The sequence below is a fragment of the Pimephales promelas genome, chromosome 1 (genome assembly GCF_988280905.1).
Source record: "Pimephales promelas chromosome 1, fPimPro1.hap1.1, whole genome shotgun sequence".
In the NCBI taxonomy this organism is placed as follows: domain Eukaryota; kingdom Metazoa; phylum Chordata; class Actinopteri; order Cypriniformes; family Leuciscidae; genus Pimephales; species Pimephales promelas.
The window spans coordinates 1,974,858-1,994,827 of NC_142769.1; the positions used below are offsets into that span (position 1 = coordinate 1,974,858).

General features: G+C 37.8%; 1 protein-coding gene across 1 annotated transcript; it reads left to right on the plus strand.

Moving 5' to 3' along the window:
• Positions 1-6,175: 6,175 nt before the first annotated feature.
• kcng4b (potassium voltage-gated channel, subfamily G, member 4b) lies at positions 6,176-11,431 on the plus strand. Its single transcript, XM_039690768.2, has 2 exons — positions 6,176-6,916; positions 10,302-11,431. Exons 1-2 carry the CDS (start codon positions 6,176-6,178, stop codon positions 11,112-11,114), a joined length of 1,554 nt encoding a protein of 517 aa, XP_039546702.2. The 3' UTR covers positions 11,115-11,431.
• The last annotated feature ends 8,539 nt before the right edge of the window (positions 11,432-19,970 follow it).

Sequence of the window (19,970 nt, forward strand, 5' to 3'; positions counted from 1 at the left end):
ATAAAAGGTATGTTTTCCATGTTAATCAGAGTTTTTGTCCTAACCAGACGCGACGGCGACGCGAAGTTTCTATTTAACGGTTCCTATTTCTGCGACGTCGCGGCTGACAGAATGAAGAAATTACACTGGTTATGACTTATGAGTAGCTACACATTAGTTATTTTTAGTTAAAAATAGCTCACTGTGCCACAAGCAATAATGGATAATTTACCTCAGATTTTGAAAGCATATAATATAGCGTTCAAAATGAATTCTATGCAAATACAACTGTACTTCATAACAAAATTAGTCAATGAGTAGGCTAAGTGTTTATATTTCAGACCTGACGGTAGGATGGTTTTTGCGGGATATTTGTACATTTGTCACTCATCCGTGCATGTCTCTCTTATATCCGTAAATAGAGAATATCCGGCTGCTTTGTGTAGTGCTGTAGAATTTATTTTCATGGAATTACCATAAAAATTAATGAGTAAATCTACAGTAACATCTTCAGCACGTCGGCTTCAGATTCATCTAAACTGGTTTTATCTCTAGTCGTGAACATTTTTATGAGCAGTAAGATAATATTCATCCGCAGTCACGCAGAGCCGAAGCACAACCAAAAATACTGTTCTTCCGCAAAATGCAGTTCTGCTTTATAACCGCTAGAGGGCCAAACGGACACAACATTGAATCCTGTTAGGAAAACAAAACAAAACACAGGCAGGAGCACGAATGTAACGTTTATCAGTGAATAAAGGTCACTTGCACAGATCTGTTGGATGACTGTACAACAACCGTACACAGCTGATGTAGCTACAGTATATGATTGCAGTAGTTGTTTGTGTGAGAACAACCAGAGTGTGTTGGTCTATTGACTGTGGTAAAAATCCCAAAGCCAAAAGCTCCACCTAGTGGACACACAGATGAACATCCTGAGAGATTAAAGACACTGCTTACATAAAATCAAAACCACACTTTTTTTTTTTTTTTGGTAAACGGGCAGAGCTGATTGTTATTTTTATTATCTGCTATTTTTTGTTATCAAATTCCATTCATTATAATAACAAACATAAAAGTCCTCAGCAAAGATATTGTTGGCTTGGGCGCAGCTTGGGCGTTGTTGAATGTCGCAACTAAAATAAATAAATAAATTAAAAAAAACACTCAAAATATAAAGTTTTACGAAAATAATTACTGTATTAAATCGACTGGCATTACAATAATACTCTAAATCAGAAACGTGATTAATAAGCAATACATTGATTGTAGAGATAGTGATGTTGCAAAATGAGAACTGCATGCACTATATAAAAATGTTTTGTCAAGTAACCCAAAGTTAACTGGTCTTATTGATGTAAAAATTATATTATTGAATATGACAGAATATAGTTGATTAGGTTACACCAGAAAAAGTCATGTGTACGTGTCAGATCAGATACAGTAAGGGAAACGCTGCATTTATACACGAGTCACGAGTTCTTCACTTTTATCTGAAATTTCACCCTGTTTATACAATAATTATAACATTCCTAATCCTGGACTGGACTCACACTGGATGATCAGGGTCGAACACGGATTGACTCTTACGGATTTACACATCTCACTATTATGTTTCAGAGGGGTTTAGCGTTGTGAAATGCTTGCCAAAGAAACTATCACTATTGTTGCTTATATAGAGTTATAGACACTAGCTCAGATCATGCATCTTGTTGAGAGGTATAGCCTTTTTCATATAGCAGAATCACAGGGAAAGTGGACTTTGCATACTTTTAAAAAGAATACCCTTAATGGAAATAAAAATGAATGTGCTTTATCTAATCAATAAAATTGTGGCAACAGATTACAAGCAATATTATTTATTAAATTGAACAAATTAGAATTGAGTAATAGTTAATCAAATTAATATTCTAATTAATTCTTAATTTAATTAATAATGATGCTTGTAATATGTTGCCACAATTTTATTGATTAGATAAAGCATATTATTTTTTTCAGGGCACTTTAAAACAACTGAGCTCAATGTAATGTGTACATTTTAAATGCATTTTATTTGCAATCGAATGAAAATGTCCCATGATTTAAATTTATATTAAATTCAATTAGTTGCTTTTTTGACCCAATTAAGTTAATTCATTATTATGTTGTCTTTTGAAAATGAACGTACTGAGGTAAACTTATTGTAAATACAATTTATTGTCATTTCTATTCATGTGATGTGTTTTTTTAATATTGCACATTTGTATTTAGCTTAATACATATTTAGGCTAGACGTAGGCTCATATTGAATATTGCATGCTATATAACTATATAGTTACCTATAAGTACACTTAATGTTTTTTAAATTAATAATTAATATTCCATCATCTGCAGTGTCCGAGGAACAGACATGAACCAGTAGCCTAAACAAGAACAGCATCACAATGTGTCAATCATCTTTTCAACCACACACACTAAAAACGCTAAAGACAGAGTTTTACACAGCCATGTGAATAATTTTGAGGGTTTATTTAGTTTTCAGAAAGCACCAGGGAAGCAAGAGCACAATGCTGAATGTAATGTGACCCTGATGTCAAAGCACTTAATAAGGTTCTCCTGTTTCCCCGTTCATCCAATTACACGTAACCCGAGAGCCTCTGGTTTAAGAACAGGTAGAACATGACAAACAAACTTGATTACAGAAGAGAAAAGACTCTTCTAAACACCAACTGTTCACCCAATCTCTCCCGAGAGCAAGTTGCTGTTTATAGTAGGCGGGTCGCCCCTCTTCAGCTGTCCCAGCATGCTCAGCAGCATCATCTGTCTACCGGAGATTACAGTTAAGCCTTGATATTCATTATCTGTGGATCAAGAGCTGCAGACTCACAATCTACATATTTCACTAAAGCAATAAATCATGTAAGCTCTTACATGCATGTTTTATATGCCGTGCATAAACACCCCCATTGTAGCCTATAAAAAAGACGTAATATTTTTTCTAAAAAGTAGGCCTAGCTAATAACTTTAGGATGTATTATGATAGCAAGTAATCCAACAAGAGAGTTAATATTTAATGGCGCCATATTAAATGTTAACAAAAACCGAACCTTTCACGCATGTTTTGTTTTGCTATTTGTTGTGACTTAAAAAGCAAGAACGCGTTTCGGTGGGCGCGTGCACGCGAGCGCGGCGCGCGCACTGGTGTTTAATATGGGGGATAAACAAACAGCGGGCCTTCGGAGGACAGCGGTGTTAGATAATCGGGTTTTATATATTTAATGTTTATGAGACAGACAGATTACTCCTGTCCATCTGACCAGAGAGACTCGCGTGAACATTTACCTGCAGAAAACTCACTTCCAAGATGGGACGATGAACTTCATCATGTCGACTTTTTAAACTTGGATTATACACTTTCCCAGCTGATGATAACATTTTAATAATATTGTGAAAGATGATGAGTAAATCTTTTAGGATGACTGAACCCTTAACATTTTATTCAAATCAGGTAAGTGGTGAACTTTTTGTTTTAATATAATATCATCACTGACAGACAGGTAAAAGTTAGCCTTTGTTGGCCTATTGCTGTAGTGAATGTGTTGACGACACTGTAATAAGTGTCATGTTGTAAAAAAAAAAAAAAAAATTCTTTCTTTCTTTTTTTTTTTTACAATATTCAGCCAAAACGGAAAATGTTGTCATCATTAATTCACCATCACCTCGTTACAAACCCTTTCGTCCCAAAACCTGTAGGTAACCAAAGCTGATATGCAATTGTATGCATTGTAAAACTAATCCATATAAATTTAGCGGTTTAATCCATGTCTTATGAAGAGATAGCCTATATGTTTGATTTTATATGATGACCAAACATAATTTAGGCTTTTATTGACATGAACACAGTAAACACACATATTGCACACACTGGAAACACAGAAGCAAGTGCGTGCACTAAAACCAACGAGGTTTGTTCTAGAATGACTCGTGAACGAGCTTCAGTTTCATGCGTTTCCATCCGAGGAGGCAAGGGGGGCAGTACCCCCTAAAAACATAATAATGGGAACACTTTACAATAAGGTTAATTAGTTATCAGTAATCACTAACATAACCATGAGAAATGCATTTGTTTTGTTACAGTATTTAGTCATTTTGTTAATGTTAGTTAATCAAAACCCAGCTCATTGTTTGTTCATATTAGTTCACAGTGCATTAACTAATGTTAACAAACACAACCTTTGATTTGATTAATGTATTAGTAAATGTTGACATTAATATGATTTAAGATTAATAAATGCTGTAGAAGTATTGTTCATTCTTAGTTCATGTTATGTTGTTAACTAATGAACCTTATTGTAAAGTGTTACCAAGTTAGTTTACTTTTTAAGACCTATTCACATCAACATGAATATTTGCCATGGACATTAATTTGAATTGAAACAATGCTTCCTGCAATAATATATTAATATTGCAATAATGAGGCATTTATATATCGCTTTCATATCATATTTCATATCATGGCGCAGTAGATAAGACACATGCCTTTGGTGTGAGAGACCCAGGTTCGAATCCACTGAGAGACCGATCTCATGGGAATTTGTACGAATTTTACGAGGTGGCTAATTCGTAACAATTCACACGACCTCACTCGTACGAATTAGTACGATTTTGCTAAATCGTACATATTTTACGAATTGCCCAATTCGTATGAATTCGTACGAATGACCTACCCCTGACCCCGCCCCTAAACTTAACCGTCACGTGGGTTTAGACAAATCGTAAGAATTCGTACGAGTGAGGTCGTATGAATTAGTACGAATTAGCCACTTTTTAATCACTCGTACGAATTCGTACGAATTGGTCGTGAGATACGGTAATAGACACCAATGTGTCCCTGAGCAAGACACGTAACCCCTAGTTGCTTTCTGAGGCGTGCCACCTCTGACATATATAGCAATTGTAAGTCGCTTTGGATAAAAGCGTCAGCTAAATGTAAATATGTAAATCATATATTGTATATTTGTATTGTAATTCACCTGCTCGGGGACTAGCTTAAAGATGCATTGTGCAACATTTCATGTTAAAAATACCGTTTTTCTAACCCATACATTAGAGCCCGACCGATTTTGAAGGTCGATACCGATACAAATGTTCTTTGATTTTAAAATCCGATATTCCGATATATTGGCCGATATAACAATTTTCAATATAACAGGCCAAGGAGAGATGATGCGTCTCATTGCTATAACTGTCACACGCTGTTAAAGAAATACTTCAGTCACATTGTCAAAAGTTTAACATGGTAACAACGTAACGTAATTATTACTAGCTAATTCCGCTTCACTCTCGGCTTATACAACAGCAGCAAAACTGGACATGATCGTCACAAATTTTGTCCTGCTTATTTGAGTTAAGAGAACTGATGGGGTTGTTCTTTTAATTGTTATTCAAGCAACGTATGTATCGTGACCAACTCAACGAGTGTTGCCAACAGGAACGCTGTAGAGTGCCCTCTGGTGGACAAACTATACAACTCCAGCACTCATGACATGGTTCAAGCGTGTTTCGTCCGTTTTTATTTTATTTTTGAAATATTCATTTATCGGCCATTATAACTGTAGATACCGATAGTTTGGAAAATGCCTAATATCGGCCGATAATATCAGCCTGCCGATATATCGGTCTGGCTCTACCATACATGTTTAAACACTTGCCTGATGGGCTGAATGAGCTCATCTCTGATCACTGTGATTGCCTCTATAATCTTGTACAGTAAAATAAATAAGAGGGATTCGGGACGTCATGCACAAACTCACGCTTGCCTGGCTATGTCTGGCAGGTTTGTGTATTCGCCGCCATTCTCTGTATCGGCGAAGACAACTCGAGCGACAAAACTTTAGTCAACTTTCGACAAAGGTAGAAGATGAATTCAAAGAGACCGGATTGTGCGCGTGTGTGTGGTCCATGAGCGTGCACACCTCTGGTTGCAGTTTCGCTTGTCACCAGAGGGGGCGTAGTTCTGCAAAAACTACGCAATGCACCTTTAAGCTAAATCTGGTGCAAATCATGTTTAATTACTTAAGGTTTTTTGCACATTGTCCCTGTTGAAATAAATAAATAAACAAAAATATCAGGGGGTTATCCTCCTGTATTTTATATGTAAAATAAACAAACTCTTTTTTGTTTGCAGTGCGCCAGTGCTTAAGCTACACATACTGCCATGCCAATCATCAGCAATGCCAACCATGACTTCAGCAATCTGTCCGTCAGCACCGACGACAGCAGCCTCGACCTGTTCTCCACGGAAATCCCAGAGACGGAAACCATCAAAGGTGTGTATTTCCAACGCGCCCAGCGACTCCACAGCGTCTCCAGAGACGTGGACCACAGCAAACTAGCGCTCATCAACGTGGGAGGGGATCGCTACACGTTTCCCTGGAGCACGCTGGACGAGTTCCCGCTGTCTCGGCTGGGACAGCTCCGTCGGTGCCGGAGCCCGGACGAGATCGCCCAGCTCTGCGACGACTACGACGAGGCCCGGCGAGAGCTGTTCTTCGACCGCAGCTCGGTGGCCTTCAGGATCATCTTGAACTTCCTCGCCGCGGGGAAACTGAGGCTTCTTCGACAGGTGTGCGCCGTGTCACTCTCGGATGAGCTCAGCTACTGGGGCATCGACCCGGCTCACATGGAGCGCTGCTGCCGACGCAAGATGCTGTCCTGTGTGGAAGAATTGGGAGCGAAGAAGAAGAAGGAGGACGAGAGGAGGCAGAGGAGACTCGCCCTTCAGCGGCCGTCCGCGCGAGGGACGGGCTACGTCGGGCTCATGAACCGGTTGCAGGAGATCGTGGAAAACCCTCACTCCGGCTGGCCCGGGAGGATCTTCGCGTGCTTCTCAGTCGTCATGATCGCCGTGACCGTCATCAGCTTGTGTATCAGCACCATTCCTGATGACGAGGGCAGGGTTAGTGCGCCACATCCCTCTTTTTATAGCGTTTGGGTCTTATCTACAGTAGCGACATTTCAACTGAATCAAAAAAAGTTATGTATAGACGAATCCGGCGAAACTACCGGAAGTAAGCGGGGCGCCATGACTGAGCTGTTGCTGGGTAGCGTTGCGCCATTGCCTCCTATTGTTTTAGTTGCAACTTACGTCCACTGGAATAAACAGCCCGCGATTTACGACTGTCACTAACGTTACAACGTTACCCCTTGTATAATGTCGAGTGGGTAAACAGTTTCCGTTATAAATTGTTTCAATGGTGGCAGTAAAATTTAAATTTTGAAGAGAAAACATTGTGAATACCCCGGGTCTACTGCCCCTGTCTGGTGCCGTACGGTTTACACAGATTTCCTGGGCGAGTACAAGACGTGGACATTCGCGTATGATAACAATTATTTAATGACATGAGTAAAAAAAATATAATAAATTTGTGATATAGTGATCAGCAAAATCTCCTCTCTTGCTGTTTTTTTTATTCAATTAACATGCTATGGTCATTAAATGGCTTTCCTGAGCTAAATGTAACGTTATGTGACATAATTGTTTTCCTGCTGTTATATTGACCTCTTTCCATGGTTTAAAAACACTAATTGGTCGATATTATGTATACTTTCTAGCTGTAACGTTACCTTACCCTTGCCTGTTGCAATGTGAAAATGAGATAAATAATGGACACAAATGAAAAACATGAATTTGTTTATTTGATTTCATTCATTTATTTTATTTATTGTTGCCAAATGGACAGATCTTTTTATAGTTTCCTCGTTAGCAAACGTTAGCCTAGCTAGCTTGCCAAGCTATTTTCATAAATAACGTTAATCTGTAAGATCGTTTGTACCTTCATCTGTGACTGGAGGCCACTGCAGTCACAGATCAAACCAACAAGTCATTCTGGCTGGCTGTAGCTGTCATCGAGGGTGAGTTCGCGTTATCACAGATTTGTTTACATACCGGTGCATTTGTCTATATGCCTGTGTAACAGCTCAGTAATGGCGTCGCCACAAGATGGCAGCCTACACAGAACGCTCGTCGGATTCGTCTATTATTATTGTTGAAAATTCTTGTATAACTTTAATGAAAGTATTTTGAGGGCATTCGCTTTTTTAAATTATTTTCCCACGATTAATCGTTTTTGTTGTTTTTTACTTTCAATGACTTTCTATAATCTATAATAACATTAAACATATTTCATGTTTCCTCCAAACATTTTGTTCTTGAGTATATGAAGTCAGGCACATGAAAGACCAATAAACAACATTTATGAACTCTTCATTCAACAGAATCTGAATAGATAGTAATTTTGGTCATTACTAATAATTTAGTAATTTTGGTAATAATGTAACTAATTGGTAATACTGGTCAAAATTTAGTAATTTTGACCAGTAATTTTGGTCATAATGTAATTTTTTACATTAATTTGTGTAAGATTTGTGCAGAATTGAACAGGTCACTCAAAGCTTTTAAAAACATCTGTATCTCCAGGTTAAAGTAGACCAACTGGATGGGGACCTCTCTCAGTTTAGTGCTTCGAAAATAAGCAATTATTATTTCTTTTTGGTTGTTGTTTAAAACATAGATCACAATTCTCACCACGAATCTGAATAGACAAATAAACAAAAGAACGTGTAATTTACTAGAAGGTTCTGACAACGTTAGTTGCTGCAGTCTATTAAGAAATATTTAATTCATTAGAATGATTTATTTAAAATCGGGTTGGGTGAATTATTCAACGACTTACTCTTATAGTTTTGGCTGTTTAATGCTTGATTCTGATTGGTTGAGAACGTTCTAAAGGTGTGCAATTATTTTCAGGGAAACGCACGAATAAAGTAGTTCCGGCAGGTTTGACCGCATTACAGTTCCATATCACTGCGCGTAGATAAATGTAATAACGGAAAATAGGATACAATTCATAACGAAAAAAGACATGCAGCGCTATGCGCTTGATCTGCGAATTTCGATGTCTAACTTCACGATCAATGGACACGTACAGTTTAATTTAAATAAATATAAAAAAGTATGTAGTCCTATCTATAGAAAATTAAACTGAATAGGCTATATATATAAAATTGATAGTCCTGCGGCACGGATTTTCGTAATTATTCCAGATCATATAACAAATAAATAATTATTGATACTAGGCCTACTTGTTAAAAGGGCTTTGTGTGTTTCATTTATTGGGTTATCTACTGTCAATTATAGAAAACAAGAATGAACGAATTGATTAAAATGAATTTAATTAATAAATAAATAGTAATATTGACGCACATCTGTCTCATTATTTCAACATCTCTCTTTTTCTCTTCCTCTCTCTAATAACTGCACTAATAACTGCAAATGACGTTTTGGAATTAGCGTCGCATCGTGACCGCATTACCACCTAATAATTCAACGGCCTGTCGTCAATTATTCCTTACATAAACACTGACTGGATGAATCAGTGTTTTTGAACAAATCTCTTGAATGAATGAGTCAATGACCAATACATTTTTAACAGTCACGTGTCGCCACCTACTGGTGTAACGTTGTAATTGAACGTTTCTCGCTCTGTTCTGCACGTGTAGACACGTGTGGTCATGCACATTTTTGTTTAGTTTTCAAATTAGCACCAATTCGGGGCACAACAACAAAACAGTGACACTATTATGAATGCCCGTGCAAACACGCGTATTTTACGTTTGCCTATAAATTAGCATCGGTTCTGTCGATTTTTGCTGCCTTGTCGAAAAATGCTACCATAGCGCGAATTGATCACAGAATGCCGATTAAAGTCGTATGAAATACAATTATAATACCATTCTAAGTTATGAGTAGCTACTGTATACTACTGTTTTTATTATTAAAATGGTGTGAAAAGTAAAAATTATAAAATATTCATCTTTGACTTGTCAAAGTACACCTTTCCTCATAGTAACTGAAACTCAGTTATTTTTTTTCAGCTGGCTGACCGTACAAATATTCATATGGTAGTAAGCATTTTTTTAAAGGGAAATTATACATTATAACAGGAAAATGTACCTTTTGTAAAAAAAAAAAAAAAAAAAACTGTGAGTCTGCACATGTGCATAACCGGTAAGTAGCAAATCTCGATGGGTAGCATGAATTGTCAGAACACCGGTATTACCGGTGTTGTCATACGTCGATTAAGCTGTGGGAAAACATCCTCAATTCTAGGTGTCCATAAAAATGCATATTAACCTAATCAGTGCAACGTTTCATTGCATTACTCCTTTAATAAAGTACATTGTTACAATTTCGTCACTCGACATTTTGTAGACCATGCATGCTTTAGTAATATGTTCAAATCGCAACATTCGTCTGATTTCCGCTTATTGTTCTTTTCTAGGGCGAATGCTCAGAAAAGTGTCGCAACATATTCATCGTGGAAACGGTGTGCGTGGCCTGGTTCTCCATGGAGTTTCTGTTGCGTTTGCTTCAGGCTCAGCGCAAACTTCAGTTTGTCCGAAACCCACTGAACATCATAGATGTCATAGCCATCCTACCGTACTACATCTCTCTGGTTGTGGAAAGCGAAGACGAATCTGAAGACGCCGAGCTTCATGGTGCAAGTCATGGATATTTAGATAAGCTGGGCTTGATTCTGCGGGTCATGCGAGCCCTGCGGATCCTGTATGTGATGCGACTGGCTCGACACTCGCTGGGCCTTCAGACGCTGGGAATTACGATGCAGCGAAGCATTCGAGAGTTTGGACTCTTGCTTCTCTTCCTCTGCGTAGCTGTGGCGTTATTCTCGCCTCTCGTTCACTTGGCAGAGAAGGAGTTCGCTAAGGGAAAAGCCACTGGCCCTCACAGCTTCAGCAGCATTCCTTCTTCCTATTGGTGGGCTATTATATCAATGACGACAGTCGGCTACGGCGACATGGTCCCGCACAGTATCCCTGGCCAGGTCGTGGCCTTTAGCAGCATACTGAGCGGGATTCTCATAATGGCTTTTCCCGCTACATCCATCTTCCACGTGTTTTCTCGTTCATATCACGAGCTGAAGCGTGAACGTGAAATGATTTCTAAAGAAGAGCGGGTGGCCATCTTGGATGCCAGTGCTAAAGAAGACGCCCAGAGATTGCTGGAAAGACGCTCTTTAACTTCGGACAATGACACAACTGCTGGTCAGCCAACCCCGACTGCTACTGACATCTGATTCATTGGTGCATATCTATGTAATTATGCGTATTTTCTTCATGTGATTCTAACCCCCTGGTTTCACAGACGAGGCTTAAAGGGATAGTTCACCCCAAAATGAAAATTCTGTCACTAATTGCCCTATGGCTAAGCCACGCCCCCTCCACTCACTCGGACAAACAGTCGGGGACAGGCGCTATGGCAGCTGTCACAGTAGGAGACGTTTCACAGGAGGCAATTGGTGATTTTTGGAGACAGAAAGATTATATATCATCTCAAAGTCACCTAAAGGGCCTTAACTACGGAACCCCCTTAGTCCCACTTTGGCAAAAAAAATTAATTATAACTATCTCGTGACCTCAAGATAGTAACTTGTGGCCTCAAGATAGTAACTCGTGGCCTCAAGATAGTAACTCGTGGCCTCAAGATAGTAACTCGACAAGTAACAAGATAGTAACTCACGAGATATTATCTTGAGGCTACGAGTTACTATCTTAAGGCCACGAGATAGTATCTTGAGGCCAAGAGTTACTATCTTGAGGCCACGAGTTACTATCTTGAGGCCACGAGTTACTATCTTGAGGCCACAAGTTACTATCTTGAGGCCACAAGTTACTATCTTGAGGCCACGAGTTACTATCTTGAGGCCACGAGTTACTATCTTGAGGCCACGAGTTACTATCTTGAGGTCACGAGATAGTATCTTGAGGCCACGAGATAGTATCTTAAGGCCACGAGATAGTATCTTGAGGCCAAGAGTTACAATCTTGAGGCCACGAGTTACTATCTTGAGGCCACGAGTTACTATCTTGAGGCCAAGAGTTACTATCTTGAGGCCACAAGTTACTATCTTGAGGCCACGAGTTACTATCTTGAGGCCACGAGTTACTATCTTGAGGCCACAAGTTACTATCTTGAGGCCACGAGATAGTATCTTGAGGTCACGAGATAGTATCTTGAGGTCACGAGATAGTATCTTGAGGCCACGAGATAGTATCTTAAGGCCACGAGATAGTATCTTGAGGCCACGAGATAGTATCTTAAGGCCACGAGATAGTATCTTGAGGCCAAGAGTTACAATCTTGAGGCCACGAGTTACTATCTTGAGGGCACAAGTTACTATCTTGAGGCCACGAGATAGAATCTTGAGGCCACGAGATAGTATCTTGAGGCCACGAGATAGTATCTTGAGGCTAAGAGTTACTATCTTGAGGCCACGAGTTACTATCTTGAGGCCACGAGATAGTATCTTGAGGCCACGAGATAGTATCTTGAGGCCACGAGATAGTATCTTGAGGCCAAGAGTTACTATCTTGAGGCCAAGAGTTACTATCTTGAGGCCAAGAGTTACTATCTTGACCTTTCAACGCGATTACGTAATGTGTGGGGCATCACAGCTAGTGCAAGACGAACATTAGTCGTTAAAAGGTATATAAATGTTGTTGTTTTTTTAAATGGCGAATGGTTTGTCCAGATAAGACTCTTATTCCTCAGCTGCGATAGTGTCGAGACTTTTGTGAAACTGACATTTGAACCTTCAACCCATTGGATCCCATTGAAGTTACTATATGGAGAACAATCCTGGAATGTTTTCCTCAAAAACCTTAATTTCTTTTTGACTGAAGAAATAACATCTTGGATGATGCGGGGGGGGGGGGGGGGGTGAGTTAAATTAAAGTGAACTACTCCTTTAAAGGGATGGCAAAATGTAAAATCTGTCAGTAATGACTCTCCCTCATGTTGTTTCAACCCCGTAAGACTTTCATTCATCTTCGGGACACAAATTAAGATATTTTTGATTAAATCTGAGAGCTGGATCACTCCTCCATAGGCTTCTAAGGGAACGAAACTTGCTGGGCCAGAAAAGTTATTAAAGACATTTTTTTTTTAAGAAAAAGAAAATGACCGATGGTTTGACTAAATAAAACTCTTATTCCTTGGCTGGGATCGTGTAGAGCAGCGGTTCTCTCCACTCTTTTCAAGTCTCATGGGCCGCATATCATTTGTGTGAATTTTGAGTTTATTTTCTAACCTAATGAGGGGAAATAAAAACTTTTTTGCTGAGCCCTAGCTGTGAGACCACATACTCAAAATGGGATGCCCTTATTCGTGTGACATCCTGGAGGTTGGCGGGGCATCAAACAGGAAGTTGACCCTGATACACATGAACTGAGGAAAATGACATTATAGCTTTTGCTGATTTTATAATAAGGTCCTAAAATTGTCCTAGCTACTATATTGTAGAAACTTTTGATGCAAACAGGAATATGATGCATGCAAAATTAGTTAATATCATGTTTCTATTTTCAGAATGGATATCTATGGTTTAAACAGCATAGAATGAAAACAGATAACTTCTTAATCAATCACTCACGGGAATAACAAACAAACATGCAGCTGTACACTTTGTGTAAAAATGCAAGCCTTTCTCCTTATGTATATGGATGTATCAGATACTAGTTCAGACATGCCCTGACTTGTCCAAGCACCAAAAAAAAGTCATATACATAAATACATAATACCTCCAGGGGGCATAGTTGGGCTTTCTGACAATATAAATGACCAATAACCAATTGCCATTTTAACCTAAATATGATCATCCATAATAAAGGCTAGACCATTGACTGTAAAAAAAAAATAAAAATGGACAAAGCGTCTGTGACATCACCCATAGACTTTCTGAAGAACGGGTTTGAGGCTGTTTATGAGGGGGGGGGGTATGGGCGGCGCTATACTGGAAAATCTTGGGAAATACAAAATACAAATATTCAGAAAGGATACATAGGTGGTATGATGTGTCAGATCATGGCCGAGACGTCAAATTCCACTCGGCGCAGCCCGTTATCAGCTGTCAATCAAAGTTAACCGCCCTTATTTATCATACATTTTGTATCTAAATTAACGAGTTAGAAAAAAATTCACCCCCCTCACAGTTGTCAGGCACTCGGAGCCTATCCAAAAATACAATAAAAGTCCATGGGACCAAACTGTAAACATATGAATTTATGCTGTGAAAACGGACATTTTAACATGACGTCTATGGATATTTGCTCCCTTTTGGGACCGGCCTCTAGTGGATTTTAGATGTATTGCAGTTTTTCGCACTTCCGGGTAGGCTTCATTTTTCAGATTACAATGTTGGCGCTTGGCCTAGATGTCTCATGGTAGAGTCTCTATCATCACCGGCAGCCATCTTGTCACAGGCAAGCTTTCTGGTGGGCTCTGTGGTTCCTGATGTAAGATGAGTGATCAGCACGAACACAAATACTCTTATCTCGGTGAAATCTTGATGGATTTACAAACGGTTTGGTTTCTTACAAACGTTTTTAACGTGTCTATAATTCTAGATGATTATTTATTTATACAATTATTATTGTGTAATCTCTGACGTTTTACAACAAACCAAACCGTTTGAAAATCGGGAGAAATTTGAGCGAGTTATGGTTATTTAAAAAGCACATGCACCATTAAAACACAATGTTACGTGTGAGCGAGCTGACTGCGGCAAGATGGCCGCCAGCGTGGACGTCGGCCTCCATCGGCCAGCAGCGCGGACGAGACATCTAGCCTTAATTATGTATAGCTATGGTGATAAAACGGAGTCAGAGAAAAGCTTAATTGAGTAAATTATTTTGCCACGCTGAAAAGACAGTAACCCGCAGTGAACCTTAAACCTTCACCCGCTTGCCTTACGACCCCACCTCTCCCCACAGAGCTTTACTCTCTTTCTCCTGCCGTTGTAATTGTATTAGTCCTATCCCATGCTGTTTGAATAAACGTACAATCTACATTCTTTCTCTTCTTGTTTCATTTCTTACTTTTACCCTCAACTTTATAATTGTTTGATCAACACTTTCAGTTCCCTTCACACAGCCACATCAACAGCTCCCTCTGCTGGCCATTCAGTGCTTCACTTCTATTTTCTCTCTGCCCTTCCTCTCTGACACAGTTCGATTCTCTAAATACAGGTGAAACTCGAACAATTTGAATATCATGCAAGTTCATTTATTTCAGTGATTCAACTTAAAAGGTGAAAATAATATATTAAGTGAGATATTTCAAGCCTTTATTGGTTATAATTTTAATGATTATGGCTTATGAAAACCTTTTCACAATATTTTAATTTTGAATTTGGGTTTTTTTTTATAAGCTGATAAGCTAAAACTTAATTTTTCTATTTTTATTTTGTTTTTCATTTCCTGGCAGCTAAGGTTAATGTAATAATGTGAATATGTAATACCTTTTGTTCTTATGGCATTGAATAAAACAAACTTGTCCCCGATCTCCCATACTCTTAATCTACACTGAACATGTCATGCACATCTTAACTCCATTTTCTCATAGACTCATTTCTCTGATCACGCCAGTGGTTTGACTGTAGACCACAGACACGTCTGAATTTAAGCTGGCCCCTTTGTACCACTTAACTTTGTGTGGTTAACAAGCAAAAGAGCAAAGTGTTGCTGATGTCTGGCACTTCACGGGTTTTACCACACATAGAGCCTACTGCAATTATTGGCACGACAGACAAATCATTAAACATCAAAATAACAACCACTACGCATGCATACATGATATTTATAGGCCTAGCCTAAAGAAAAAAAAGGCAAATTAACTTCAAAACGACAAGTTTTACGGTGTTTTAAAACATTGTTTTTTTTTCAACAAGTCAAAATAACAGTGGCAAATAAGATATTCCCATCTCAAAAGACAAATCAGGTTGTTTGGGACATTTTTTCCAACCTGAATATTGTTCAGATATCCACTTTTGTTGTTAGTGGCATTTGAACATTAGTAGAGTTTAGTGGTTGAAAAACAACATTTCACCGCTTTGAACAGGTACTGTGTGTGTCCACCATAGCGGTAACCGCTGGCAACGTGATTGGTGTGTTTTAAATGTGTGTGTGTAAGGGTGCTTTAGGGCGTGGGTGTTTACTCTAAAACAATCAGTTTCCAAATGCACCAAGCAAAGATATCCTTTCATTTTTATAACTTTTATAAACTCAGGAAATATAATCGCAATGTTTTATATATTATTATGCAATACAAAAATCATTTAGTTACAGTTCACGCTTTCATAAAGAATAATAATTAAAAAAAACGAATTAAAATAAATAAATATACATCAGCCAATAGAATTGGAACAAATATCATACAAGCAACAAATAAAAATTAATATAAACGACATGCACAGGCCAGTTACATCAGCTAAATTAATTATAAAGTTAAATTAGATAAATATTGCATACATTTTGATGCGGATTTACCATCATTTTTTTAAGTCTGAAAAGAGGTTTGTTCTTCAGAAATTTCGATTTATGAATAAAGAATTTTCCAAGCAAAATTACTAAGTTGACTATCAGAGGAGTTTGAGTGAAAATTAGCCAAAGTGTCCATTAATAAAACATTCTGTTTCCAAAGAGCAAAAGCTGCATTTTTCATCTAGAAAAAATCTTGTTACAGGGGTAATAATGGTGAAGAATTTTTAATAATATTTATTTTACTTCGTTTTTTTAATGAATACCGTCATAAAGGGGACTTCGCTTGCACCTGAAGGCAGGGATAGAGGTTTTTATTACTTTGTTGTCTAAAGATAGACCATTTATTGAAACACTGCCCGAGAAAAATACATTAATTTGTATTCGCCCCCTTTCCTCGGATTTCTCCTCTCGGGCGTCGGACAACTGCGAGGACACCGAGCAAGAATTCCGTTTCGGAATTCAAGATGGCTACGCCCTGTGTGACATGTATGAATTGTTTTCATTGTTTTGAACCGCTTTGGTATTTTAAATGACGATTATAAACACATAATCATATGTATTACTGCGTCCCCTGTAGGTATGGGAATCGGTTGTTGTGAGTGCAATTACTAATATAACGTTGCTGGCATTGCTAACAGAAGATTAACATGAAATAAAGTGAACATTTTCAAGTTCAAATTGCTGCGTTTTGATAAGGTGTAGTCATAATTTATTTTTTTAATGTAAGTGCCTGTTACTGAGCCAGTGCTACCATTATAACAGCGGCGTACATTTGTTTCTCCGACTCGGACACGCAAAACATAACAGAACGCTTGAAGTTTGGACGTGACATCATATCCGAGGTCCGAGTCGGTTCATTGGCTATAGTAGAACGCACCATTAGTTCCTTCAGTTCAGTCACTCTTTGTCAGTAGTTAGTCTTATGTAGCGAGAGTTTTCCTGCCTGTTTGTACCTGTCTGAAGTTTCGTGGTTAGTAAAAGTATTTGTATTGGCTATATCGCCTTGTTTCTTTCTTCTGCCTGCATCACGCGAGACACCCAACAAGTCGGAGCGTGTTCATGACTGGCAGTCTGTTGAGGAGTGAATGCGATTTTATCAAGTTTTCTAAAAACAAAATGTTCCATAAACACTTTGAATTTTTCAAAAAATTCTCTTTTTTTTCATTTTTAATATCTCATTGAAAAGAGAGAAGTCGAGATGTGGGGGAAGGTTATATTTTCTTATTATATAATCTTTTATTTTATACAGGATTGACAATGGCAATTGTTCCATAGGAGGAAGGATGGAAATCGACCAACACAATATTGGCAACATGGTGGTAGTGGGGAGTGGGGTGGGGATGGTAATGACAATGGTAATAAATAATAAATGGTTACTTTGTTTAATCATACACTCACATACACACTTAGATCAAACACTTAAATCACTCTTATGTCACTTCTGGAATTATGGATTTACAAGATTGCTCACTACTGCACTATGTTGGTTTGTTTGTATGTACGTCTGATTGTTAAATAAAAATTTTTAAAAAAATGAAAAGAGAGAAGTCAATATACAGATAAACCCCCTCCTCAATTTTATTAGTCAAGATGTTTTTTACAGATTTTATTTGTTGTATATACAGGTGAAACTCGAAAAATTTTCATTTATTTCAGTAATTACTATTATTATTGAATTAATTCAACTTAAAAAGGTGAAACTAATATATTATATAGACTCATTACATGCAAAGTGAGATATTTCAAGCCTTTATTTGTTATAATTTTGATGATTATGGCTTATGAAAACCTCTTCATAATATTCAAATTTGGGGTTTTCATTAGCTGATAAGCTAAAACGTAATTTATTTTTATTTTGTTTTCATTTCCTGGCAGCTAATGTTAATGTAATAATGTGAATATGTAATACCTCTTGTTCTTATGGCATTGATTGATCTCGCCTCTTAATCTACACTGAACATGCACATCTTAACTCCATAATCTCTACTCTATCATTCATTTTTCTTATTCTAGACTCGTTTTCTCTGATCACGCCACTGGTTTGACAGTAGAATAAAAATAATGTAATTTGTGGATAATGTTGCCTCACGGGTAATCGGGCCTGTGCACGTTTAAACTTTAATGACGTAATTGAAGCCTAGGCTACAGCGCATGCGTGTTAAAACGTCAACTACGGATTTGATATCTATGACATCATCGCGCTAGGAGCGAAATCTGATCGGATTATTTTTTGACATGCTTGCCGAGAAAGGCTTACCAAAACAAAGTTACTGGGTTGTTACTTTTCACATTTACTGTGTTGGTAGATGCACTGGATATAGCACTTAAACACTGGAAAAATATCATGATGTGCCACCTTTTAAATACATTTATATTTCATATAGGCTACATGTACTAGTACTGAAACACTGCCCATCCCTCATACGCTTATTTTAAAAACAATAAAATGTTCTTTTATTTATTTCTCTCATTTTTTCTTTGTCACCGGTAGGCTAATCTAGGCCTGTGTGACGTAATGAAGCGCACGGTTTTATCCACAAAAAAACAGTCTTTAATTAAAATCCAAAAAAGATAAACATCAACAATACTAAAGAGGAACGGAACGAAATTCATGGCTCAACTTAACACTTTTTGACTTTCTAAGTTTGTGTAAATCCACTTAGGGTTAAAAGTATTTGTTTTTCCCCACGTCTAATACAATTTTCTGGTTTTGTTTCAGAAATGTGAAATGTGACAACATGCCCCATGGGTAACATGACCATTTGACAGAATTAAAATGCTATCTGATCTACTCAAAAATTAAACGAGACAAATGAAAATATTTTCTCAATATAATTTTCAATAGTGTGACAACATGCCCTGCATGTAAAATTAGCATTAAAGAACGACCTAGATATAAGATTAAAATAATAGCAGATTTGTCTAATTTTAAATAAACGCATAAACAATAAACAAATAAACAAAATGACTTTTACATATGGTTAAATAAATGTGCAGTGATACCCACCCATAGATAATAGTGTTGATATGGCAACTACAGTATAGTACATTTCGCCTTGTCATGCTGCATGTGTGCAAGTATTAAAACTAGTGTGTTAACAATACATTCTTTTATTTATAGTGCACTTTACATTGAAACGACATCACTAAGTGCTACAGTTGCAGGATATTAAAAACAGCTCCAGAAAACATCACAAAATCCATAAATAGGAATCAAACTGACCAGACATTTTAGATAAGGGCTGATTAACAATCAAGGAAACAGACTAAATTTAGGCAGGTGAAACAGGAACAGAAGAGAAAACGAAACCCTGAAAATCATCCATCGTAAAAATTAACTAAGATAAACATCTGAATAACTTGAAGCCATTCATTGGAGTCATTTAATTAAAGCCATTGTACTATGCTTGTGTTTGTGTGAAGCACATAATTTTGGGCTTTCAAAAGACACACCTATGTTTACTTATATATACTAATGCTCAAGCTTTTTTACTGCTGTCATATCAGAATGGTCAATGGTTGCGTATTGTCTGTGATGTGGCAAAGGGGTGGAACTGGATATGCAAAACAAAGAAAAAGGTGTACCTCAACATTCGTGACACTCGCCAAGCCGG